This window comes from Myiozetetes cayanensis, unplaced genomic scaffold (genome assembly GCF_022539395.1).
Source record: "Myiozetetes cayanensis isolate MyiCay16 unplaced genomic scaffold, myiCay2020 scf5-8, whole genome shotgun sequence".
Classification (NCBI taxonomy): domain Eukaryota; kingdom Metazoa; phylum Chordata; class Aves; order Passeriformes; family Tyrannidae; genus Myiozetetes; species Myiozetetes cayanensis.
The window spans coordinates 96,366,382-96,392,845 of NW_026087742.1; the positions used below are offsets into that span (position 1 = coordinate 96,366,382).

At 37.4% G+C, this 26,464-nt stretch overlaps 1 protein-coding gene and 1 long non-coding RNA gene across 2 annotated transcripts in view; one reads left to right on the top strand and one right to left on the bottom strand.

The window, feature by feature from the left end:
• Positions 1 to 26,464, bottom strand: part of ANOS1 (anosmin 1) — a 132,182-nt gene that overhangs the window by 89,544 nt on the left and 16,174 nt on the right. Inside the window, exon 2 of the mRNA XM_050333379.1 lies at positions 19,168 to 19,215. Within this exon, the coding sequence (XP_050189336.1) occupies positions 19,168 to 19,215 (48 nt within the window). The remainder of the gene's footprint in view (positions 1 to 19,167; positions 19,216 to 26,464) is intronic.
• On the top strand, positions 8,259 to 20,811 carry LOC126649329 (uncharacterized). The gene is made up of 3 exons (XR_007631011.1): positions 8,259 to 8,436; positions 19,261 to 19,387; positions 20,599 to 20,811. It is a non-coding gene; the product is annotated as an uncharacterized LOC126649329 (long non-coding RNA).

A 26,464-nucleotide genomic window follows, 5' to 3' on the forward strand; every position in this document is an offset into this window, starting at 1 on the left:
ATCACTCCCTAAGAGATATTTAATAAATTTTATAAATAGTGGCACAAAGTTTATTGTCATCATAGTATTTTACACAGACACAATCCTTCAGTAAGAAACAATTTATAGATGTATAGACATTTTGTCTAGACATTCTTGCAAATAGCACTCCATAGGTTCTAGGTCCTCAGGCTATAATCCTCTGTAAATATTTCTGCATCAACTAGAAAAGTAAATCCTGAAGTAGCATGAATTATCCCAACTAGAGCACCACTGTTTAACTTCAGAATTACACTACCTGCAATGATGGTACTCTAAGTTCAATAAACTTCGGTGCTGTTCCTTACCACATTCACACTTTCAGAGAAAATTACACTGACTTCCTTAGGGATTGGATTTTTACCTGAAAAACACAGTAGAGAAAGCATGAACAAATGTTTCTCAATTTGGGCCCAAGTGTAGAAACCTGTGATGGATGATTATCAACTCCCTTTAACAGATTTCTAGTTTTCCACTGCGACCTCTTGCTGCACAGTTTCTTTTTCAAAGCCTAGAAAACGTTGTCTCTCAGAGTATCCTGATTGGTTGTCATTATTTTGGAAGGCTGGGTACATTCAAGAACAAATATGGCCATTTTGAGCATAACCTTGAGTGGTTATGCTTTATAAAAACATATACTCTAAACCAAAAATTAATCAAAGGCACATCCTCGTAAATGCTAGCAAAAGTCACGAAAAGGTTAAGACTAATTCACATATTTGAAGAATCAAAAGATTCTCAAAACCCTTTAAAAATAGAATTTAAGCAAGTGGAATTTAGAAAGGAAGAAAGATTAGCATATTTGAGAATTGTGCATTTCTGCATAGGTAGATGCTTATTTATATAGAGGAAACAGCAGAAATACAAGTGATAATGTTCTATCTCTCCCGAACACCAGTTTCTACTTTATGTTATTTTTTAAAAGCTCAGATATGGAAAAAGACAACCAGACTTCAAATATGAATTCTGTCTAAAAAATGACAATTAATAAAAACATCCATCATAAACCAGGCACAAAGAATAAATACATGTGTGTTATCCTAGCTGTATCCTGCATCTTCCAAAAAGAAAATCACTGCAAGTTTGAAGCCTACTTGCACAATCTTCAATTTAAAGGGTATTATTGCTGGAGGAAGATTTTATATGACTGCAGTGTCTTGAGTTTGACTGAAATTTTGCCTGGATACAAAGTAAGGAAAGTCCCAGGAAACAGCTTTGTTGGATTTGTTCTGTGGTAGGCATGACCAAGTAAAGAACCCTGGATTCAGGTCTCAAGAAAAGCCTCCTGAGCCAGGTAATTCAATGTCATTGCAAACATCAATTTGTTTCAATGAGAATAAAAATTATTTATTTTCAAATAAATAGACAGACACATACTCCATTACCAATCAACAAGAGGTTATTTTCTCATGCATGAAACGCTTAAGTTTAAAGTGTAGAAGCTTGTAAAAGAAATAGGAAAAGTTTCACTGCTTTCAGTAAATATAAAAACTATGGTATCAAAAGACCATTATTCAGATAATTAACATCTTGAAAACAGATCACAGTAGCTTATATTATATGATCTAGTTTAGATTTTGTTATTCCATATAAAGGCTGACTAAGGGGGTCAGATTGGTATATCTACATTTGGACTGAAACTCCTATTTATAGTTTCACCATTTTCTTTCATACAGATTTCCAACATGTTTTTACTATTTCTGTCTCTATAAATCAAGTATCACTGATGCACTTGCCATATATTCTACAGATACAATATAACAGGAATAATCATTTGACAAACCAACTTTTTTGAGAGATCCAATTGCATGATAATAATGTTCTCTACTGAAGAGACCAGGAAAAAAGAAAGAAGCTATTATGATTCTCATTCTTTAAAAGAAATGAAAAGAAAAAAGCCACTGAAGGTTTCCTCTTCGTGTGTTTTTCCTTAAATTAGTGTTAGGGAATGTTGGAGGTGGGTGGAGGGGGGATATTGTCTCCCCTTCCCCCCTCTTGTTTTTCTTTGTGGGAGAATGCTATTGTACAATAAAAATGTCTTTTCAGTAATTTGTCATCTGCTTTGAAATCATTCCTTTGAATATAACCTTTTGTTGAAATCAGGCAGAAGAACACATCTCTTTCTGTAGAAAGGCACAAATTATATTTCTAGTACACACTGACAAATTGCATTACAAGAGCATTAACACAGTTGAAAGATGAAGATATTTGATGCACTTAGGTCATACCCTGTGGTACAAAAATTTGAACTAGTACACATTATTACTTTTCGATTCTTAAGCTTAAATTTAGTATCTCAAGATCCTTCTAAAATGGGTATCATTTGACAAATGCTAAACTTCATACTTTCACAAAATTATTTTCATTTACTCACTTTGCGTGTGCGTATGTTTTGAAGGGGAGAAGGTAAAAAATGCATTTTTAAGCATTTTGACTTAGAATTTAAAATCACGTCTTCTTTTCACCCACTCCAACATCCCATATGAAGCGGCAGTGCTATCATAACCCTTATTTCCAAATAATTTCTTATTATTGGGAGTCCTGCATAAACACAGGTTTATGCAAGGTTGGACATTTATGACTGCCCGACATACTTCAGTAAGTCTGAAGGAAGTTTACAAACCTACTTTTTTACAGAAAAGGGTCTCTCTGCTTTAAGTGCTCAGATATTTCAACTACTTCTCATCTCCTGAAGTGCAGAGACCATGCTGCTAATGCCTACATTTGTGCATATAAATCTCTAATCTGTCAATCCAGTTCCCCGTGAATGGTCTATTTAGGTTGGGTTTAAAGCAGTGGGAAGTCGACCTACACGAGAGAGTTCCCTTGTAAAATGACCGGAGGTCAGTGTTATTATCTCTGTAGGCTACCAATGGTGCATTTGTTCCACCCTATGTATGAGTCATTCATTTATAATAAGCTCCACTGCGCTTTGAAAGTGCTGGGAGGGATGGGTACAGAAGCTTATCTTCTGTCAATTGGCTGAAGCATAAGACGACTCAAAAAAGAGATGTCCTCAGTATTTAACTGTTCAACTAGAAGATGATTAACTTTGTTATAAATAAATTAGAGACCCTACATCCAAACCCCAATAAAGGTATGCTGTAATCCCACTTCCCATTCAGACTGCCACTTAGCTATATACTGCCTTCATTTTTGAAGTTCTCATTGTTTATAAATACCTGCTGAAGATGTGTACTGTCAACTTCCCATTAAAAGCAAAAATAGTTACAAAAGCTAGTTTTAACAATTAAAGTACAACCGCATTATAAAGATGCAATTCTAGACCCCAGACTTTATCTTTCACACATGGAACTTAACTAAGGCAATTAAAATAAGATCAATATTCAACTGAAAGTTACATACAGATTTACGTTCAAATTTTCCAGATGCAAAACCCCCATACAGTTTGAACAGAGTGAAATGTTTCTGGTTTATAGGTTTCTTGAAGGAGTGAGAGAGGAAGGTGAAAGGAAAACACAATAAAACAAAACCATTTCAGCATTCCTGCAATCACTGACATCTGTAAATGTCTGTGGGATTCATGCAAAAAAGTATTTTCCTATCTGACATATATGTACAATGTATTTATACACTAGTTTAATTCACAGTTATTTATAAGTTTTAACACAGAAGTGTCATTTAAATGTTTCATACACTCTTCTTCTGATGCACTCTTGTCAGTCTTGGAATCCCTTAGACAATTTAGCTGCTGCTGTTTTTTCTTAACTTATTCCATCTCCCTGAGGCCTCTCCTTAAAAGCCTTTCTACCTGTTCTCTTTATAAGATGTGGCATTTTTAGATGGTAGACCATAGAACTAAAGAGAAGTTAGTTAAAGCTTTCTTAATACAAGAGACAAAGGTGTCAAGAGGGATAAATTTCTGTAGCTTTGTCTTGAAGAGATACAGAACAATACAACTTGTCAGCTTGACAACTCTTCTAGGCTTTGTTTACTGTTCTTGCAACATTCATGGAAAATGAGATCACCAATCAGACAAGGTCAGAATATCATGCTATCCAAATGTTGGATAAAATATAGCACAGAGCATGCAAAGTGAGTGTCACACATCATTACAGAGGAGCTCAGATTACTGTAGGCATATAGTACCATGCTTCAGTAGTACTTGGATTTGATGCAACATCTACCACTTTGACAGACCACCCCAAAATAATTACATATACAATTTATTTAAATAAGAAAATATTTTTACTCCCTTTAATAATAATAATAATAATAATATTCTGGAGCCATGAACAAAATGCGTAATCATTTTCCGAGTGCAATTTTTTCCATTGTACAATGAAACATTTCTGAAACATATTCATATCCTTTCCTCATTATGTGATGTCTACTTTCAAGTACCAAAAGTGGAGTAATTTGCAAAACTGAAACAGTAGAATACAAACAAGGGGCAGAAAGGTCAAAATAGGCCAGACATCTTTACAGGTCTGTTTTCTCACTGACAGATTTCCCAAAACACACTGTGTTTCTTGTTAAGAAAACGTCACAAGTGCCTTTATTGTCTTCTTCCAAGGTGTTAAATAGCTCTGTACCGTTTGATAACCTGTCATCACCCAACAAATGTTAGCAATAAGAAAAAATGTGCTAGCTTTCCATGACAGCATAATAAAACATACTCAAGAGCTTTTCCCTAAGTTCAATGTCTGATAAAACTACAATAAAAAGCACAACTGCACTGAGTATTTCAGTATTTCTCTGGGGGAAGGGGGGGAGGAACAAACCCAACATCAAAAACCAAACTGTAATGCACTTAAAATGTCACTCTGGTCTAACTGATCAATCAAGTGTGTTTCTGTACAAACACACAACACACTTGCCACACACGCAACTGTTTGAACTACACTGACCTACTCAGTAAACTGTGACAACTCGGAGCAGCGGAGGGAAATACATTATTACAATATAACATCTTCTTTCTTCTTTTAATTCTATGCTGAAAAACTTCATTTTAAAAATAAAAATTAGACAATTAAAACCACAGCTCATTTTTCTATCAAGAGGAAGGTGTGGTAGGCAGATAGCAGAGGTGCAACAAGCCTCCACTAGGATCCTGCTAGCAGGGCAGGAACAACCCCTGTCATCTGTTGGCAAAGATGCAAGTATGTGATCTGCCTACACTACTATGCTGCCTGTTCATTGCTCTTTCACCACCATGTCATGTCACTACTTTTTTTTTTTTAATAGAATACCACCAATGCCTTTTAACATTTTTATATAATCGGCCAAAAGTAGAAGCTTAAATAGCCATTAAGTGCACCATACAATTCACAAAGCACAAGCACAGCCGACAATCCTTCTACCACAGAAGCAGTAAAAAGGGGGAAGAAAAGATTAATTTCTAATTAATTCAATCTTCCTGTATTAGTGATTAAAAACATTCATGTATATGGATAGTGTTTGCAAATCTATTTTGCTGTTGATGTTGTCAGAATAAAAATGTTGAAAGTACTGCATATAGATACACCCACTTCCCTACAATAACTACTTTCAAGTGTATTATAAAGTGAATTTGCATAATGTTGGACTCAGGAATAATGAGGACAAATAAGTCTTTCCCTGAAGATGATGATGACCTACTTACTTGCCATTTAAGGAATTAAATTCCTCAATCTGCAATCATTTTAAACCCTTATTAAACCTAGAAAACATGAAAATCAGATGATTTCTCCTACAGATGGATATTACTTTGAATGAAGTACACGTTGTGATGTTTCTGCACCACTATTATCATTTAACAAAAAAAAAGTATTTACACAATACAGCTACATTGTTTTAGTTCTCCTGGTTTCAGCTTATTTAATGGGATAGCTAGAAATTAAAAAGAAAAATAAAGCAAGAAAGCTACCAACCACATTTCTTCTTCTTTTTTTAACAATAATTTGTTATTCAAATGTGTTATTTAACTACAGATTAATTTTAAAGTATTCAGTTATGAAACATATTTCATTCATCTTTTGAAGAAAATAAGCAATTAAAAGGGGATAATTTTCTGTACCATGACCCCACAAATAACGTGGGTTATAATTATCATAGGAGCTGTGTATGACACAAAGCAAAACATGACTTTGGATGAGGAAATTGTGCAGCAGGAACAGCTGAACTCTAAAGAAACACAATACTTCTGTCATGCAGATACCTTCAACGATAAATAATGGTAGGAAAATAGAACACTAAATAATGTATGAGCACAACAGATCTCCAGTGAAAAGATGTTGAAGACTTTCTCTGAGACACCAGTGGATCCTTAAGAAATATTTGCTGAGCCAATGATCTTAAAGTGGTAAAGACAGGTTTGGTAATGTCTTCATTGATTTAAGTAGTTACGCATCAGCTCTCATTGTTTCAATTCTTCTTTACAGCTGTAAATCCTAACCTTTCAAAAATCTCACACCAAGAACTGCAATTCCTCCCTGGCTGATGGCTTTTAGGAGTTTTAGACCTGCCACCTGGTAAGTGAATAAAGATATCCTCAGATATCACTCAACAATATGGTCCAGATCCAAACAAAAATTAACAACTGTAGCCAGCCTGTCCATACCTCCCATGAGCATTCCTGCCACCCAGAAGCAAACTTGGTTAATTCTCCTTCAAACAAGCCGCATGGGCCAGGCTAGAGATGTGTTCATGGGGTATATATTGTATTCTCAGGACAAACTGAAAGAATTCCAAATATTAGGAAGAGTAACACATCAGAATCCATGTAATAATAAAGCCTGATTTAAGTGGAAATAAGTTGAAAAAAATTATATAGTGGTAACTACAGTTTAACCAATAATTTGTTGTTTACTAGAGCTAACAGGGTGGTCATATTTACATAAAACAAAATTAAGTCTATTTCCTTCCCAAAGGTATTCAAAAGTCAGTTAGTAACAACACAGATTAATGTTTTACATAAACCATAAACTTTGAGAGATTTCACTCCTAATATGAAACTGCTTTAAAATTTGATTCTGCACTGCTAACTCTGGAAAATTTCTACTATCTTTCGAGGGTGCAGTTCAAATCCCAAGTGCTGTAACTCAATTTTCTTTTCACAGCATGGTTTATTGTGGATATTAAAATTTCATTTATTTTGGATACAATAAATATCTCTTCTGTGACAAAAAAAAAACAAAACAAACATATCCATCTGTATTATCCAAAGTTCGAGGTTTCAAACTGACATTTGTTGGGACCCACAGATTTTACAACTTAAAGTAAATAGAACACTAGATATACTGGGGAAAAGATCTTTGTTCATAACTCAGTCTCCTGGTTCAAACTTCAAAGGAAAAAATCCCTTCACAGAATTAATTATGGCAATCCTTTAATTTCTAAATGTATAACATGAAAACACCTTTCTGAAACAAAAAATCCCTTTTATGTATACATACAGCAGCATCAACATAGTACAAGGTTGAATAGTTATTTCTAAAATAATAGCCCTATTTCATTTCAGTGTAGTGGATCCTGCTGGTACTCCTGCATGGGCAACTGCTTAGATTGAACATGAACCCAAAATACATCTTTACATTTCCCACACATATTAAATATATATGTCAACATTCAAGAAATATGGCTACGATTTCCCCTTGTACTTTACATCCCAAATAACTGCTAACTTGTATAATAAAATGAGGATGCAAACCAATTTTAACTACACTGCAGTAAATAGCCTTTAGACGTATTGTAGATAAATAAGTGACTTCAGAAAAGAGGTCCAAATACTTTCCTGTCACTATCTCAGTGCTGGGACCTCTGCCTGTATAGTTCTACGCTGACTCTATGTGCTTACACTCTTCAGGCCATTGAAATAGCAAAAAACATTTGATAAACTAAGATCAGAATGCAAGCTTGTAAATAGTATTGTTTAGTGAATATTAGGGAAGAAATGTCAAAACCAGTTACCTTTTTGACCTGTTAACCTGAGACTATATCCTGAACTGACTTAAAGTGGAACTTTTTACGGAAACTCAATGAGGAGATCTGCTTAAAATTCATAGCACAAAACTAGCTCTTTAACACTGCACCCTTTCAGAAGCATTTTTGTCTGCTGTGCATAGAGAGTTATTCTAATATACAGTCAGTGCTAAACAGCAATTAACTCATTAATGTCTGATTAAATATCCCAGTTATTGTTACAAAACAAAACCTGCAATTTCTGTTTTAGGACAGACTATACTTCTGTGCTCAGATAGCTTTCCAATTCTTAGCAAGCACTCAAAGTGGAAAACAGTCTTAGCTCTCCCTTCCAGCTCAATGCTTTCCTTACAGCTCAGTGTGTGGAGAAGATGGTGCTAACTTCCCTGCCTGTGTGTCTCAAAGACAGTTGCCTTCCTCTCAGCACAGTCACTTCATCTGCCTAAGCACACTTTTACATCTCCTTCAGTATTACAGTAATGGAGAAACTCCCAGGTAGGTCACTTGAAAATGCACAATCTTGCATTACAGATGGGTATAAAGCTTGTTTAAAGTCAGTGTTCTTTATTTCAGTGGGCTTTGAATAATGCCTTGGTGTAGTCAAGCAAAACTCTTTACAGTGGCTGAATGTATTTTATTACTATATTAAAGGTCAATGCAAGTACATTTTGTCTTTGTCACTTAACTAGAGCTATATTTGATCTAACTCTGCAGTTGTCTCCCACAAGAGGAGAAAAGGACCATACATTCAAACAGACTATTACAGCCTGTGTTGCACTAAGAATTAATTAGGTTAATGAAATGTATTTTAATAAGATAGAATTAGGATTCTGATCTCAACTGCAAAGTTATAAATTTTGTACACATTTTCTGATTTATGTGAGCTATTGAAATGTCCTAATAGCAATTCATGCAGCTGAGCTTTGGGAACTAAGATTGTATTTGGGAAATCAAAATTTCAAATACACTTTCATCTTATATTTATCCCTCTGCATATAGACGCAAAGTTATTGAAAGAGGAGAAAAAAATACGTACAAGGTTTGAGTAAACTGAGTGAGAAGAGACCTGGGAAAACTAATGATTTAGAAAGATAAATCTCCTGTTTACTTTCAAGCATATTTACTGCCAATTTTCCTGAGTCTCAGTTGTACGATTTGTCTTTACTGTCTGACTAGTGTTGCTCCAATGATGATTGTCCTGCTGTTAGATGCTACTCAATCAACAGTTTTCTAGATGACAAAAACTTACAGTTGATTAGGCTGCATAGCTCCATTGGTATTTTGAAAGTTTCTCGGAAGGGATTATGTTTGTGCTTAAATAGCTCAAAATAAAGGGTTCTGCAGTCTGAATATCCTCGGATTTTGAAGAGTGTTCACTGAAGCAGATAAAGCTAAGTTAAAGAAGCATTTAGTGCTTCGGCATGCCAGTTTCAATAAATATCTGTTGGGTATGTGTGTGTGTGTGTGTGTGTGTGTGTATGAGTGCACGCCCACGCACGCGCTTCTCCCTTCAGCTGTAGTGCATGTCTGTAAACAGTGTAGAGTATGCAGACTTAAGTCTAAAGCCAGCATTTGCATTTCTGAGACCAGAGCTGAGGCTGCTATGCCATTATCCTCAAAGCCGGTGTTGGCACAATTCAGTCATTAATGACAATTTCGCATCCTTTCTCTGTCAAAGAGGGTTACTTAATCTTCGGCTGATAATTCTCAGCATTGGCTTAGTCTGCTCAGTATTCAGGAGGTCAAATTTCAAACAGCACAGTGATCAGACCTGATTACCTCCTTAAAAGCGGACCAGATACAACTGTCCAAAACAGCAAGCCTCAAACGAGACAACCTTTTCTATAAATCCACACTGAGGATCAATGAGAACCTCAGCAGAATTCTGCATTAACAAAAACCTGGGGTACAGGGACAGAAAACCAATATGATCCTTTCCTCCCTGCCTATCATAAGGGCTCAAGCAGAGGTAATGATCTTTTAACAAGAGAAAAAGGAAAGTGATTCTAATTATTTGTAATAGAGACAGAATTTTGTCAGCAGCATCATTCAGAGAGAAAGACAAGCACACCACTTTCCATAAAGCCCTGACATCTGTTCTGCCAAGGCAAAAACATTTAAGTTGAACAAAACAGTAAGCGAGCATTAACTGAGAAACCAAAACTAGTGCCTTGAAAAGGACATACCCTTCATATTTCACAATATCACACAAAGTAAGTAAGAGGGCTCAAGTAAGGTTTTTTCTAGCAGTTATCTAGTAGTTATTCCAGACCTGCAGGTTTACTTACCTCTGGAGAATCTAGCTGGTAACACAACTATGAGACTGGAAGGATGACTGATGTGATCCAACACAGCAACGTTGAGGAATATGAACTTACTTCATTTTCACTTATTTCAGTGTCCCATGTTCTAACATAACTATGTTTTCAATACCCAAAAAAACCAAAACTTGATATTTACAAATAGATAACAATACATCAAAGTATTACAAAGTACTGTAAACAATGTTTGGATTTTAGCTCTGTTTATTTGTCAGTTCTCAAGGCCCTTAGAGAACAAAGGGATACCTGTCATCACAGCACATTTATACACTAATGCTTTTGTACCAACATAAATGCTGAAACATAAAGCTCTTTCTTCTCTTTCCCCAAACACAAATATTCAGAAACCTCAGTCCACCTATTTCTTAGCTAGTTCAGCTTTAATCATAATAACCACTATGGTTATCTCAACCCCCTTTACCTTTTCCTAGATGAATATAATAAAAAAATATCAAATAATCTATAAGAATTCCAGCAATAAGTATCAGATCTGTCTTCTTATTCCTTATATGATCAGGATTATTTTCATCTATTTAGCAGACCAATAATCTGATCAAGTCTTATGAACTCTGATTCTATTAAATGGTTTTACCTTATCTTTTACTAAATGAAAGAAAATCAATGTCTGGCAGATCAAGAAAGAAATTTTTACTCATTCTGTCTTTTTAGCCAAAAATCAAAACATTCATTATCTTGCTCTCTCATGGGTGCCACTTAAATCATGATACCACTATTCCTACTAAATTTTACAAAGCTATCCCTATCCTGCTGTAGCTTTATTGTTTAAATAACAGTGGCTCAACATACTTTCCAGCAGAGAGGTGACTTTCTCAGCTAAGAAACCCGGAATGTTCCAGCTACTTCAGGCTAATGATCTCTCAAATGCACACTAATATGTTTGATAAAAGTGTCCCAGCATGTGTGCACAGAAAGCTTAACATAAGAATGACAATACTGTGGGCAGGGCAAATCGCTGACACCATTTCAGACTGAATTAGATGCTGGAGGCACAAATTAAAACTGTGAGTTTTCATTTCAGTGGGCTTTGACAGATGAAAGACTGCATCAAAATTCTAATTGTTTAAACCATTAACTCACCTTTTCACCTGCATTATCTTTGGAAAGAGCTCAGCTTGAAACCTGAAACAATTGCTCACATACGGAATTCAGGAGTGTACATTTATAAAGAAATTAGAGTTTTCTTTTTTAAATAGTCAAGCAGTCTGTTTATTTGGCTCCAGCATTTGTAAACTTATTTATCTTTATTTTCACATTTTCGTCTCAGTTCCAGAAACTCAAAAAATAGCGTTTCAGCCTTCCTGCAGAATCAATCAATCAGGGACCACTGGCTACTGAGAACAAGAAAGCTGTATTGCAATTCACAGTGCATTATGATGATCCCCATTTATCTCCAATCCTTGTAAATGCCACTGCACATGCAGCTCTAAATTATGCCTGCTGCTCTCTTGACTTTCAGTTGCCTACTAAAAGAAAACCTTGTGTAAGGAGCTGTAAAATAAATAAAAAAATAAAAAAATAATTATCTCTACTTCACAAACTCTCTTGAAATGCCCTTCCCAGTCATTGCACCACCACCACCACCTCCTCCGCTTAGGGCTAAAATACATTTTTCACTAAGTCAGCATCAATGCAGGACAGTTTGTCATTTCATATTACTCTCAGTAGCAATTGACTCTCACTGTTGTTTTTATAGTGAAGCACCTGTTATGTGCTCAGCACTTCCAAGTACTTGAATGGCCTTGGAATATGGAGCTCACACTGCAAAAACAAACAGGAAAAATAGAGCAGGAACAGTAAATGCTAAACAAACATGAATCACTAGCATGAATCACTGCTAATAAGATAACAAAAGGCAGTGGGATTTTAAAGACATGAGCTTTGCAAATGGAAGTAGGGGAGTCATTTTGGGCTTAGAAACCATAAATAGAAGACAAGAAGAAAACACTGGATCAAGAATACCATTAGGGGGTTGGAGCATCTGCCATATACAGAGAAGTTCAAAGCGTTAGGACTGTTCAACCTAGAGAGAAGAAGCTTCAGAGGGATCTTACCCATGTTTATAAATACCCATTGGGATGCAATGAAGAAGAGTGAAACAGGCTCTTCTCAGTCATGCCCATGGACTAAACAGGGGGCAATAGGAATAAATTAAAAAACAGGAAATAGAAACTCTCTTACTGCCAGGCAGACACACACTGAAAGAGGTTGCCCAGAGAGGTTGTGGTTTTCATGCACAGAGATACTCAAAACCCAACTGGATGTGATTCTGGACAACCTGGCCTAGCTGTCCCTGCTTGAGTAGGAGAGTTGTATTGGAAGATCAAAGATCTTCCAACATAAACAATTCATTGATTCTTTGGTAGATTCATAAGAAACAGGTAGATCGGCCATCCAGAACAGTGGCACTAGCGGAGAGAAAGAGGCAAAATACCACATAAAGATCTTTCAGAGGATAAGTTAAGGAGAGGCAAAAAAAACCCCAAACAAACAGGAAATATGTAAGGAATATGAAAGTTAAATCCAATAGCAAAGGTTAACTCAGTGCAGGAGTTCAAAACACAACATAAAGCAATTTATTGCCATTGTACAAAATGAGTAAACCTCTGGTGCAACATTTTTACCCTTGAAGTACTTGAGTCATTCTTGAAGACTATTTTCTTAGGCCAGATTCTGATAGTATTTCAAATATCATGTAGTACTTAAATCGACATAGACCTGTTAGTAGGAGATTGATCAACAAACTCAATGGTTATTACAATGCTTTAGTTCAAGTGAGTTAACTGGTGATGTCAAGACTGCAGGCAGCCTGGGATGCAATCATCATGAAGTTTTCAGTCCTGAGGGATATGGGTCAGATGAAGAGTGAATCAGGACCGTAAAATTTCTGGAAAGCAAACTTCCAGCTCTTCCAGAAGTTAGTTAACAGGACCTGCTGGGAAGCTGCTCTAAAGGGAGCAGAACAGAGTTGGCAGATCTTTAAGGACATGTTCCATAAAGTACAAAAGCACTAGATTACCAGGTGTAAGAAATCAAGAAAGGAAGGCAAGAGACCAGCAAAGATGAGTGGAGACCTCTTGGTTAAGCTAAAGGGTAAGAAGGAAACACACAGGCAGCGGAACCAGGGACATCTGCCCTGGGAAGAGTAAAGGGACACGGCCCAATAGGGAGAGCACTGAGGTATTTATTCAACAACTTTTTTTCCCATAGTCTTCAATGGCAACCACTCTTGCCACATCTCTTGAGTGGATAAACTGCAAGAGAGGGACTGAGAGAGCAAAGCCCTCCAACTCTAAGATCAGGAACCTGAACATGCATAGGTCTATGGAACCTGATGAGATGCATCCCAGAGTCCAGAGGGAATTGGCTGATATCAGTTGCCATGATATTTGAAAAGTCACAGCATACAGATGAAGTCCCAGGTGACTGGAAAAAGGGAAACATTGTAGCCATTTTTTTAAAAGGGTACAAAGGAGGACCCTGAGAGCTACCAACCTGTCAGCCTGATCTCTGTGCCTGGGAAATTATGGAACAGATCCTCCTAGAAGCTATGCTAAGGTGCATAAAGGATAAGGAGGTGATTCACTACACACAGAACAGCTTTACCAGGTCTTTTACAGGGTCCCCCCCCGTATCTGTCTCTCTAAATTGGATAGATATGGATTTGATGGGTGAAGCATTCAGTAGATGATAAACTAGTCAAAAAAAGCAAAACTTTGGCAGTGACACCAGCCACAGAGCCATCTATTAGTAGACTCAGCCTGTCTGTTTCTTAGATTGTTGCTGCCTTCAACTAGAAGTATGGACGAAAATATAACTTGTGTCCCAAATTCCCTTCCCAAACATCCCAAGGCCTTGAAGTCCTTTTTGATCATCCTCAAGTGCATGTTGCCACTTCATCATTCCCTACATGGAAGATCAGTAATGAGTAGTAGTCTCAGGGCCTCAACAGGCTAGAAAGTTTTCTGGTGGTATCCTTACCCAGGCCACAGGGAGACAGCAGACCTTCCTATGGGTTGGTCCAGTCGGTATATTGGACCCTCTATCCCCTTAGAAGGGAATCATCTACAACTCAATAAGCATGAGCTCAAATAAAACAATGGAACTATGAATGAATTTGGACAAAGAAATTTGCATTTTAAATCCACTTCCAAGGAATTTCTCTAGCATCATCAACTACAGTGCCAATTTTACCTCAATATTCATATGCACAGTGGGAGCCAACCAGGTAATTGACAAGAATCCAAGAAAGAAAGCCCTCAGTCTGTTTCAACACAGTGCCAGCAGACAAGCAAGAGTGCATGATGGCAGTGAATTACTAACTACTGCAACCAAAAATGGCAATTTATTTGTTGATCCTACAGTTGTCCTAATTATAAGAGTATTTTAACATATTGAAATTACACACATTTATGTCAAACAGGGCAAACATTCAAGAGCTCTTTTATCTTCCAAAACAGACCTCTGGAGAGATCTCATTCAATTAAATTATATGTAAAATCACTAGTACATATTTTGCTGCTCACAGTCATGCTTTTGTGACTTGCTCCATTAATATAACTAACAAAAATAGCCATTTGGGATGTAGGTTAGAGATCTACAACTGTTCCTGTGCAAGCTAAAGTCACTTTAGTTCATTAGATTTGCACCACTGTGAAAAACTGGCCAAAGATGTTCATCTTCAAATAGGCATTTGTTGTTTACACTTGTATTAGAGGGCAATGGTATAATAGCTGAAATTAGCTTTAGAGGTACTTCAATGACCAAGCAAAATGAAACGCTACTTTATCAGGAGCTATCTTCAACTACGGAAGTATTCTTAAAGACCACAGACTTTCAAAAGGAAAAAAATAATTTTCACTCTATGCTGGTATTAAGATATTTTTCCTAATTATTCTACATAGAAAAGAGTAGCCACAAAATTTCTACAGTATTTTATGTCAGACTGATCTTATTCTCAGAGAATAATGGACAGAGACTTTAGAACTAAGGTTTTTTCTCAGATCAGGTCTAGGCAAAATGAAATCAAAGCAGACATCAAAGGCTCAATGAGGAGAAAACACATGCAAAAGCCTTGTATTGCACGCTTTATAATTTTTTTCTTTCTCCATAGCTCCATTTCCCATTCAGGACTTTTACATTTATAGGCTACCATCTGTCCTCAGAAAAAATAAAAGCTTCTAAAATAAAATTGAGATTAGTTATGTTACAAGTAAGGAGATGGACCACAATGTACCTTTTCCATCTTATAAACTGTTCTATGAAAGACTAAAATAATAGAAAAGTTACTAAATGAACTACATCTTTTATTGTTGTATCAGCCACTGTCTAATACATTGATGCAACTTCCAAGTAAAACTTCTCCATTGTGTATCAGATGCAAATATGTGTGCAAACAAAAGATACTTCCGTGCTCCAAAATCAACCCCCTAACAAAGTAGATGGATGCCTCCTGTCATCTTCAGTTTACCAAAAATCACCTCAAAGATCCTTCTCCATAGAGATGCTTTCAGCAGGTCAGCCCCCCAGCCCGTACTGGTGGTGCCTGAGGTTATTCTCCCCCAGGTGCAGGGCCCTGTACTTTGTTGAATTTCACACAGTTCTTCTCTGCCCATCTCTCCAACCTATCAAGGTCCTTCTGAAGGGCTGCACAGCCCCCTGGGGTATTGGCCACGCCTCCCAGCTTTGTGTCATCAACAAATTTGCTGAGGAGGCATCTGCCCCTCCATCCAAGTCACTGATGAGTAAGCTAAACAATACTAGGCCCAGTATTGAACCTTGGGGGACACCACAAGTGACAGACCTCCAACTAGACCAAGTGCCACTGATAATGATCCTCGGGGACCTGCTGTTCAGCCTGTTCTTAATCCACTTCATTGTCTACTCATTCAGTCCACACTTGCAAAGTTTGCCTATCCTATGAGGATATCATGAGAGACAGTGTCAAAAGCCTTCCTGAAGCTGAGGTAGGCAATATCCACTGCTTTTTGCTTACTCCTGCAGGTAGCTGTTTCATTGTAGAAGGCAATCAGGTTGCTCAAGTATGACTTACCTTCAGTGAATCCACAGTGACTACTCCTTATCACCTTCTTCTCGTCCATGTGGACAGAGACAGCCTCCAGAGGTAGGCGCTCCACCACCTTTTCAGGGATTGAGTTGAGGCTGACTGATCTGTAGTTCCCTGTGTCCTCCTTCTTGCCCCTTTTGAAGACTGGGGTAAAATTTGTTTTCTTCCAGTCCTCAGGTACCTCCCTTGATCACCTGATCAACCTTTCAAAAATGATTGTGACTGGCCTAGCTATGGTATTCGCCAGCTCTCTTAGCATTTATGGATACATCCTGTCAGAGCCAATGGACTTGTGGATGGTCAGGGTGCTCTCTAATCCAGTGCTCATGACCAAGGAAAAGTCTTCCTTACAATATTCTTTCACCCTGGTCTCCTGGCTCAGAGATTCCTGAGGGCTGGTCTTGTCAGTGAAGACGGATGCACTGAAGGCATTCAGTAACTCTGCCTTCTCCATGTCCTCTGTTACCGTGGTCCCCACTCCATTTATTCCAGATGGGCCTTGGCCTTCCTTGCCTCATTTCTCCTTACTCTGAAAACCTTTCTATTCTCATTCCAAGTGACCTGATCCTGCTTTCATCTCCTGTATATTTCCTGCTTATGCTTGTGTAATAACATGAGTTCTTTATTCATCCACACAGGGCTCTTGCCCACTTTGCCTGATTTCTTGCTCATCAGGATGCATCATTCTTAAGCCTTGAGGAAGTGATCCTTTAATATCAACCAGCTCTCCTTGACCACTCTTTCCTGTAGGACCTGTTTCCATAGGATTCTTCCAAGAAGACCACTAAAATGGCTAAAGTTAGCTCTCCTTAAATCCGTGGTTGCAATCTTACTTGTTGCCCTGCTTCCTTCTTGCCCAATGCTGAATTCCACAATCTCGTGGTCAGGCAAGGTTGTCCCCAAACTTTACATCTCCAACGAGGCCTTCTGTGTTAGTTAGTATAAGGTCAAGTATCACACCATTCCTTGTGGTATCCTCCACTACCTGCCATACTCATATAAACCTCCTCCATCAAGGTACTGAGAAGCAGTGAAAGGAATTTGCTTTTTTAAAAGGTTAACTCAATTCCCTGCATCACTTTCAAAATTTCAGTTAGAAAATACAATTGTTTGACTTCATATTGCAAAACACAGAAAACCAAAGCCATCCTGAAGAGACAACATTCTGCTTATGTTCAGGTCTGCTAACAATTTGATCAAGTTTATATTTAGTTATTTTCCAAATATGGCAAAGCTTTCTAAAGAAAATATGTTACCTTCTTAAAAAAGAATGAAAAAGATAAGGTAACATGACTGTAAAGTATATGTTAAGTAATTTAAAACTTAAGATATCATTGTGTTTTGTAATACAATAAAATATTAATTTGTAGCCTTCTTACACTGATTTCAAGAGACTAATAAAATCTTAAGGTAAACTTTAAATCCATAACATCTTATGGAACCTTCTGTGGATTGTATAAACTTGTGAGAAACTCTGAGATATACTCCTGTAAACCCTGCCCTTCCTTAAAAGTTGGACTACTTTTCTTATACTATTCCTTCTTTGTTGGGCAGACGCAAGCCACTGGATAACCTTTCAGATTATTTAGCTCAGTAGCTTTGGTAGCTAAACAAAAATTATACCAGAATCACTGTGGTACAAGGCCCTCATGCTTTGCTTCAAAGGCAATTAGGTTACCATGAAACACATTCTCTGCACCTCTGTTTGGTGTTTCTGAGAACGGTGAGATTTCATTGCAGAAGTGCAATCCTTAGCAGTGAGGCAGAACTAATAGGAAATGTTCCATTCTTTTCTTATACTGACATTGTTATACCCTGGATTTTAATGCTGACAAAAGCAATCAACTTTGTTTTATTTACCCACGATGGAACAGTCAATACCAAATTGTCCCATTTCCAATTCCATTTATGTCAACAGAAGCTAGAGCAGTGAATCAGTAATCTCACTCTTTAAATGTATAGAAGAAATTGTCATGTGTTAAAATCAAGGGTTAGCATCCGTATTTACACAAATTACATTATTAATACAGAACAACACTACTTAGATTCAATCCCATTTTCAGTACAGCCTTCATGAAAAAGAATAATTATTGAAATTAAAAGGCCTAAATTATTGTAGAAATACATTTTCAGGATGTTTAGACAATAATACTACCTTGAGCATTTTCAGAAAAATTTCCAGTGGATGTAACTTCTGTGATTTTTATGAACAGTCAGCACCAAAATGTGTAATTCCACCTGATCCACCAAAGCTCCCAAATCATTGCTGCTTCCCCCAAGGCACCATAGAGAGATTCTTGCACAAAAAAATCAGTTGACAATTATCTCACCTACCCTTCAGGTTTTCAGGATTACAATGCTAAGATAGGACAGGGCATCAGTAGAGCCACTAGGATTTGCATCAAGAATGTTTTCAAAGAAATTCAGCGTCCAGCTGAAAATTAAATACCCAAACTGAATGTTAACATAGCTTCGTGCTGCTGAAGGAAGATTTTAAAGTTATTGACAGTTTTACTCTCTTCTGACCACAAAAACTGAAAAAACACATAGGATACATCAGATTTTAGCCAGTGTAAACTTCGTTATAACCACAGAATTATAGTTTAACTATACTTGATATGTATCCTCAAACATGATTCCTTTGTCCTGAAAGAATAAATCACTTAGTTTTAATTTTTGATATTTTATTATAGGTTGAGGTTTAAAAATAAAATATAAACAGATTCTTCTGAAAATAGGCTAAGAAGAGAAGCATTTAAACTATAGATGAAATTGAAAGCAGCTAGGTAACTTAAATGAGGGGGGGAAAATGTAACTTACCTTTGAACACTGTTTATGATTCTGGCACCAAGCAAGTGACCCATTGTTCTGAAAGATAAACAAAAAATAAATAAATATTAATATTTCTTTCAGACTAATATGTCCACCCTAATGTGTTAAAATAGAAAATGCCATCTGGTTCTGCTTAGAGAATGATCTTGTGCCACAACACAAGTACCAATGCTGACTCCTACTCCCTTGTGTGGCGTAAAAGGCTCAGGTGAGTGTAAAGAGACCAGAAAAAAGGTAGAAATGCATTTCACCAGACAAGTTTGGTGGAAAACTGACCACTCATCTTTTACTCCATCTTTGTAAACACTTATTATCTAGAATTGCTAAAAAGCAGACAAAAGTTACCACTTGTATTTAAGAAACTGATATAGATTGGTAGTGATTCATGAACATAAAGTCCATTAGTCACATTTCAATATTGCATGATATTTAAAATATATTATCGAGGAAAGACAATGAACAACCTTGAAGTAAATGGAAAATCCAATTAAATGAGACATGAGTTTACCAAAGACATCTGTGCCAGTTTTATTTTATATTTTTGATAATAAAGTGCATTTTCCAGATAAAGAAACACTACAGCTCTCATTTATTTTGGTTGCAGTAAAATAACCGATAAAATATAACATGCAAAATAATAATTTAAGCTAAAGGAAAAGAAAACATGATGAGAACAGAAAGATAAATACAAAACTGGCACAGGAACAAACAGTAACTTATTGTTCTCCCAGAGGAGCTTCTGAAGAGTGAATTTTGGAAACAATATTTCCTGGTTTTAAAAAAGCACAGCTCAGAAAAGGGAAACATGTTTGTGGTGTTAACAGATGAGACAAAACAATGATTCACTTTCTGTATAGAGGAAGATCGAAACAACATCAGGAATAATTGAGTGACTCTTTAGACTGAACATGAGAAATAGGGCACAAACTCTGCAACACAGAGTGCATGTTCATGTACTTAAGACCTCATATGTATGTATTTCTTCCATAATGTATAAGTTCATACTCCGGAAACAGAATGGATGAAGATTCTGGTAAATTTGCTTTTCAGAATCTGACTACAATTGTGAGTCTGATTTCATATGAATTAGGCAAGGTATTCCCACAGGGATGAATTAATGTGATTGTAGTATATCTTTGCCATTGGCACCAACTATAGGTTTGGAGATCAGCTTCCAAGGAGGAGGAACTCAGGTAGGCCAGAATACAAAGGACTAATACAGCAGCAGTATACCTTTTTCTATTTTTTTTTTTTAATAAAGGGTGATACAAATAATAGAATAATGTATATATACATGTGTTGGTTTCAGCTAGGATAGATTTAATTTTCTTCACAGTAGCTAGTATGGGCTATGCTTTGGATTTGTGCTGGAAACAATGCTCATAACAGGGATGTTTGGTTTTTTTTACTGCTGAGCAGGGCTTACATACAGCATCAAGGTCTTTTCTGCACCCAATCGCACCAGGAAGAAGGCTGGAGGTGAACAAGGAGTTAGAAGAGGACAAAGCCGGGACAGCTGATCCCAACTGGCCAAAGGGATATTCCATACCCTATGGCATCATGCTCAACATATAATGCTGGGGGGAGAAGGAGGAAGGGGGTATCTCTGGAGTTATGGCATTCATCTTCCCCAGTCTCCATTACGCTTAACAAAGCCCAGCCTTCGTGGGCATGGCTGAACATCTGCCTCCCCACAGGAAGCAGTGAAATAATTCCTTGCTTCGCTTGTGTGCACGGCTTTTGCTTTACCTATTAAACTGTCTTTATCTCAACCCATGAGTTTTCTCACTTTTACTCTTCTGATTGTCTCCCACATCCCACCCAGGGGGGCAACTGAGTGAGCACGTGTATCAAGCTTAGTTGCCAGCTGGCTTTTAACAACAACAATATATAATTGTTTATGTATAAAACACACACCGATATATTCAAAATTATTATCTTTATATACACCAAACACAATTCAGAAAGAGAAACAGATACATTAGAAACATCTTAACTGAGACAACTAGAACAGTTTCTCAAAACTGCAGCACTAGTTCTGATCTCAGCAAAGCTTACAAGCTTGAATACAGTGACTTGCTACCACAACTATGAAGTCTATGCTTTGAAGCTGGATCTCTCTTTGTGAATGTTTCAATAGATCCTGTTTGTGCATGTCTTCATACAAGTATGTTACATGTTCACAAAAGCTCCCAACATGTGGCCAGCAGGTCAAGGTAAGGGATTGTCCCCCTCTAATCTGCTCTCATGAGCCCCACATAGAGAACTACATCCAGTACTGGAGTCCCCAGGACAAGAAGGTCATGGACCTGTTGGAACAGGTCCAGAGGAAGGCCACAAGAATGATCTGAAGACCAGAGCTCAATAAAGGCTGAGAGAGTTGGGGTTGTTCAGCCTGGATAACACTCTAGGGAGACCTTACTGCAGTTTTTCAATATATAAAGGGGGCTTATGAGAAAGATGGACTTTTCACCAAGGTCTGTAGTAACAGAACAAGAAGCAATAGTTTTAAGCTGAGAGAGGGTAGATTTATATTGGATATAATGAAGAAACTTTTTACATTGAGGGTGGTGAGATACTAAAACAGATTGCCAAGAGAAGCGGTAAATGCTCCATCACTGGAACTGTTCAGCAACAAGTATGATCTTGTAAAAGATCCCAGGACAGGAAGGGGGCCTAGATGACCTTTAAAGATCCCTTCCAACTTCAATCATTCTGTGAGTGTGTGGCTTCAACAGCCTCCACAGCCATAGAATCTACAAAATGGTTTGGTTTTCACCACAACTTTTGATCTGGACTTCAGAAACTTTTATGTAAGCCTTTTTTTCCATATAAGCTGTAATACTAAAAATTTCTACTCCTGTATTACCTAAGGAGCTCTAGGGATGATAAAGATATATTTACTCCTTTCCACTTGGTAGGCTTATTTAGCAGTAATTAAAAAAAACCAAAATCAATTCAAATAATTTCAGTATTTTATGAAAATTTATTTTATGTTCCAGCAGATTAAAATGCAATCACTACTTGATTTTATGATACCACTTTTATTTATCATTACTGTAGAATTTAGCTAAAACTGAGATTTGCTAGCATAACATTAGCTAACTATGAGCACCATGTCAGGTCAAAAACCCTTTGAAAAGAGACACAAATAGAAGTAATAAAACTTTAGAACAGCCATAAATAACATATGCTAGTGGGAATTCTTCAGTATTACCCTCAATGCTGTATGAGGATTTATTATTTCCATTTAAAGATCTAGCCAGCAGTAATGTTAAAACAATATTTCATGTGTTACTATCAATTTATCCCCCCTTTCTTCTTCATATAAAATGTGACAGAGGTAGCTGATTGCAATAACAGATTAGTAGCAGCTCACCACTTTGTTTCAGTTACACTGCTACTTTCCACTGAACTAGAAAAAGCACCTCTGGTTTTAAATTTTTTAAATCTGTTACTTGAGACAATGAAGCCATAAATGTCCAGATGTGCAGCTCCCCTACTTGATAATTTCAACGACTACAACTGTTTTCGTTTCTCTACTGAAAAGTATTAGTGCTTGAGTTAAAAGGTAAGTTTATCAATAAGCAAACGTATTGTTTAGCAACTTGAGCTTCATACAAACTCACATTCACATGATGTCAATGATCTTTCATTACACAAGAAGAAAAAGCAAATTCTACAAGTTTCCTTTGAACAACACGGTATCAGGGGAAGCACAAATGCTATATGAAGGCTCTCCTTCACTCTGCATCTTAGCAAATGGTTAATCAGAAACATCCATAACTTATGTTTATTGTTCCTGTTCGTTTACCTGGCTGAAAACATAATTTTAAACTATGAGAAATTTCCCTCATGTCTGTTTCTGTTCAAACCCAATCCTGACCTGACTTATGCCAAATGAGAGTTTTGACTCAGTCTTAAGTGGTGGCTTAACTCTGTGGTGCAGAAATGGCCTCAAGGAAGAGTTCAATAGACCCATCTGTAAGCCTTGCACCAGTGCACCTTCAGCAACCTTGAAGTATCTTAACCTTGGAGTATACTGAAGAGAATAAACTGCACGCAATAGGGCACACTGCAAGTATCCTTCTTCCCAGCCCTGACACGTCATAGGAAAGACATCAGGTAGGAGACACTAAAGCATTCTTCAACAGCATATCATAGATTGAGGAACTGAGATCACCACCTGAGCCCCACACTCTTTCAGTCTGCCAGGAATGAAAATGCATATAAACTTCCAGAATCAGACCTTCAAAGACCAGGATAGTTTGAAGTCGTATAAGGACAAGAGCTTACCAAAGCAAGGACAAGATGGAGAAAAAAACTTAAAACAGACAAATATTACAAGACTTATCATTCAAACTTTTAAAGAAAATACATGCCACACATATTTGCAATGAAACTGTTAAATTGGTACCTCTAATCAGTCTTACTCGGCTACATTTCAGCAAGTATATGTGCACATTTTCTTTCCTCTGGCAAACCATAAATATCCTTGTTCTGTGCCCTATTATGCCTTGAGAAAAAGAAAAGTTGTGCAGCAGCTCTTGAAAGGAAAAAACACATGTAGAGAAGCAAGAAAAATGGATCTTCTATCTACAGTGTGCCCTAGGGAAAAAAAAGCTGATAACCTTCACAAGCAAGTAAAAGCTGGTCCTTAATTTGAGGAATGGCAAAAAAAAAAAATATTTCATTTGCATCTCTGTCCATAATTATCTTAGGAGATATAACCCTTCTTTTGAAATGCCAGAGATGATCTATAAAAAATGTACTAGTCACTGAATTTGCTACGACAGTACCTGTATACCCATTATCAGTTTTGGAAGTCTCTTCTCCCTTGTCCAATTTTCAACTCACATTTGAGTGAAACTACTATCTCTCAAAATTTGCCTCTTCCAACGACCTCACCAATTCTTTCAAAATGACAAAAAAGCATAGAAATAAACCCTTCAAATAACAGTACCCACTGAAGTGAAAAAGAACGTTTGAGTAGACAAATCAATAACTGCTGCAATGATGAATTTAGAGAGACAGCCTCCCAATATACATTTTCCTTAACCTTTCAAAAGTCTCAACAGCATGAAATTAAAAGTAACATTGAAATATAATTTATATTGTGTTTGACATGCATTTCCTGACTGCATGCTCACTATAACACAAATTAATAGACAGACTTATTCACAGCAGTGCTGGGCTTCCCCAGGTCCAACTCTGAAGTGTGGAATTAGGACGCAAAACAGAATCAACAAATTCAGACTAGACTTTCCAGCTCCCAAATACCAAAGTATGCACTTAGGAATGAATTTCAGACAAGTTTGCACAGAAATTTCTGAAAAGTTTGGAGAGAGATATCAAAGCCTCCAGATAGGAAATGCCAAAGAAAATTTTATTTCTCAAAGCCTTTCTCTGGAGATGAAACACAAACTTGTAATGAATGTATGCGCATGGGAACCACAGTACTACCTCTCCAGGGTTCTGGTATTTACTTATCCTTTTGCATATAAATAAATAGAATGCATTTTACTTTGAAAATAAGGTAGGAAAATGAAAAAAGGATGCTCTGTCATAAGATATCATGAACACTTGCCCCAAAGTCTTTCACCAAGCTAAAGCAAATTAAAGCCCTTCTTCACTTTGAAATTACTCTTAACAACAGGCTAGGGTGAAGACTGACACTTGGCCAGTGAAACTGAGCCACTCTGCAGAAATGAGCAAGAGAAACATGGAGCTGGAGGTGGTGAACAAGCAAGGTCATAAAGTCTACCTCTCTGGGAAACAAGATCACTTCTTCAAGGATAACTGATGCAAATGTATTTTTAGCATCATCACCACCACTCCATTCTTGTCCAATGTACATCAAGTTTGAAGACAACCCACTGGATAAGCCAAGAATAGAACAGAATCATTATGAGATGAAACCACCCATAAAACACAACAGAATACCAATAATATTCTAGTTCCTTGGCTTCCATTTAGGGAAGAAAGGAAGGAAATACAAACAACTGAAATTAGTACATTCTGTTCTTTTTATAGTTTTGTATTTCATTGTAAATTTAAGGAAATAATTCCTTAGTAAGGAATTTCTGTTGCCTTATAATGGCTCTAATAAAGAATGACACTGAATAAAGTAATCATCAACAAATCATAAATTGAATGTTATCATGTACCTTTGAGCCATTCCATCTGCCCTGTCACTAGATTCCAGGGAGAAAAGATCAGCACCTCCCTTTCCACTTCCCCTTCGCAGGCAGAGAACAATGAAGTCTTCCAGCCCTTTCACCAGCTTTGTTGCCCTTCTCTGGATGCATTCAAGGATCTTCACAACCTTCCTAAATTTTGGGGCTCAGAACTGCACACAGCACTCCAGGTGAGGCTGCACCAATGCTGAATATAGCAGGATAATCACCTCTTCTGACCAGCTGGTGATGCTGTGTTTGATACACCCCAGGATGGGATTTGTCCTCTTGGCTGCGCTGGCACCCCACTGACTCCTCTTCAGCCTGATGTCTGACCAAGACTCCAGATACCTTTCTGCAGAGCTGCTCTCCAGCTGTTCCTCTGCCAGTTTATACTTGTGCCTAGCATTATGCAGAATCCAACATTTTTTACTAGTTAAGTTTCATCCCACTACTCATTGTCCAATGTTCCAACCCATCCAGACACCTCTGCAAGGCCTCTTGCCCCTCAAGAGTCAATGGCACTTCCCAGTCTGGTATCATCAGCAAATTTGCTAATGGTGCATTCAACTGCTGCATCCAGAGCACTGATAAACACACTGAGCAGAATCAGCCCTAGGACTGAACACTGAGTAACACTGGTGATGACCCATCACCAGCCAGATTTAGCTCCGTTTACTGAAACCCTTTGAGTCTTGCCCTTCAGCCAGTTCTATACCCAGCACACAATGAACCCACTCATCCCACAGCTGTTGCTGACTGTGGCTCATCCCTTGCCGTGTCTGGGGCTGTAGATGACCCAGCAGCCAGCTTTGCCCATTCTGTGCCAGGGCCTTTGGGGCTGCTCCCCTTGGAGAGGTCATAGCCTGCAATGGGGTCAACCCCTGACTCTCCATCCCCTGGGAGAAGACAACCCTCATTGTGCCTGAAAGAAGACCACTGTGTTTTGGAGTCTATAAGAACATCTTCATTTATTCCTGATGTATAAGTAATGTCCTTAGACTTTGGTCTAGTTAGCAAAAGTACAGAGCAAAATTTCAACACCAAAACCAAATTAAGATCACCCAAATCAGACAAAACAACAAAACATATAAAGCTAAACAAAACAA